General features: G+C 28.1%; 1 protein-coding gene across 1 annotated transcript in view; it reads right to left on the minus strand.

The window, feature by feature from the left end:
* Positions 1-664: 664 nt before the first annotated feature.
* The window catches only part of HELRODRAFT_163188 (hypothetical protein), a gene marked incomplete at both ends in the record, with an annotated part of 5,727 nt that continues 5,249 nt past the window's right edge, over positions 665-1,142 (minus strand). The window contains one exon of the mRNA XM_009027137.1: positions 665-718. Within this exon, the coding sequence (XP_009025385.1) occupies positions 665-718 (54 nt within the window). The remainder of the gene's footprint in view (positions 719-1,142) is intronic.

Below are 1,142 nucleotides of genomic sequence, written 5' to 3' on the forward strand. Positions count from 1 at the left end.
AACAGAGAAAAAAAGAAAAAATTAAAAAAAAGAGAGAGAGTGAGAGAGATTTAAAGAGAAAAATAGAGAACAAGTCAAGTGAGAAAATTTAAAAAGATGAATTATTCATCCCGTAATTATATTAAAAATAATTTTAATAATAAAAATAATGATAATAATAAAAGATAGAAAGAGAGAGAGACAAAGAGAGAAAATTATTAATAACTATAATAGTAACAATAATTACATATTCGAAATTATTTCTGTCTTTTTAATTATGCCACACATAATTTTCACACATGTATGCGCGGATCTTAAGTCGAATACTTAGTCTAATGAATTGAAGTAACTTATAATTTGTAAATATTATAAATTATAAATATATATAATTTGTATGTATATATATATATATATATATATATATACATATATATATACCTTGAGAAGTAACGATTCGTTAATTGTCGTTTGTATTTAATAAGTGTGTGTGTCTTTGTGTGTGTGTGTGTCTTTGTGTGTGTGGATGTTTGTGTGTGTGTCTGTGTGGATGTTTTTCTGTGTGTTTGTGTTTCTGTGTGTTTTATCATTCACATATAATCTCATTATGACTGCATAGAATATATCAAATGACTTACCAATTAATGAAACCCGAATACACTCATGTACCTTATATTTAGAATACGTATTAAATAAAGTTAATTTTAGTATTATTTGTGTTTATGTATTTGTATTTGTACACCTGTTTGTGTGTGTGTTTGTTTGTGTGTGTGTGTGTGTGTGTTTGTGTGTGTGTGTGTGTGTTTAATCTTATTGATATATCGACATAGCAAATGTAATAGCTCATGAACCATTGATTGTGTGTGTGTATGTTTGTTTGTATTGCCATTAACATTAACGAACAAAGTAAGTTAAACACGAATGTATGTGAGTGTGCGTGTGTGTTTGTGTGTGTGTGTGTGGTGTTTGTGTGCGTATTTATATGTGTGTGTTGGTTTGTGTGTGTGTGTGGTGTGTATGTGTGTGTATTTATTGCTTAATTTCTATCACAGTTTCTAATAAAAATAAATTTTAGAAAAAATCCGAGTTTTGTTGATGCTGATGTTGATGTTGCAGATGCTGAAGTTGATGTTGTTGTTGTTGATGTTGTTTTTGTTGTTGTTGTT

This window comes from Helobdella robusta (genome assembly GCF_000326865.2).
Source record: "Helobdella robusta unplaced genomic scaffold HELROscaffold_5, whole genome shotgun sequence".
Classification (NCBI taxonomy): Eukaryota; Metazoa; Annelida; class Clitellata; order Rhynchobdellida; family Glossiphoniidae; genus Helobdella; species Helobdella robusta.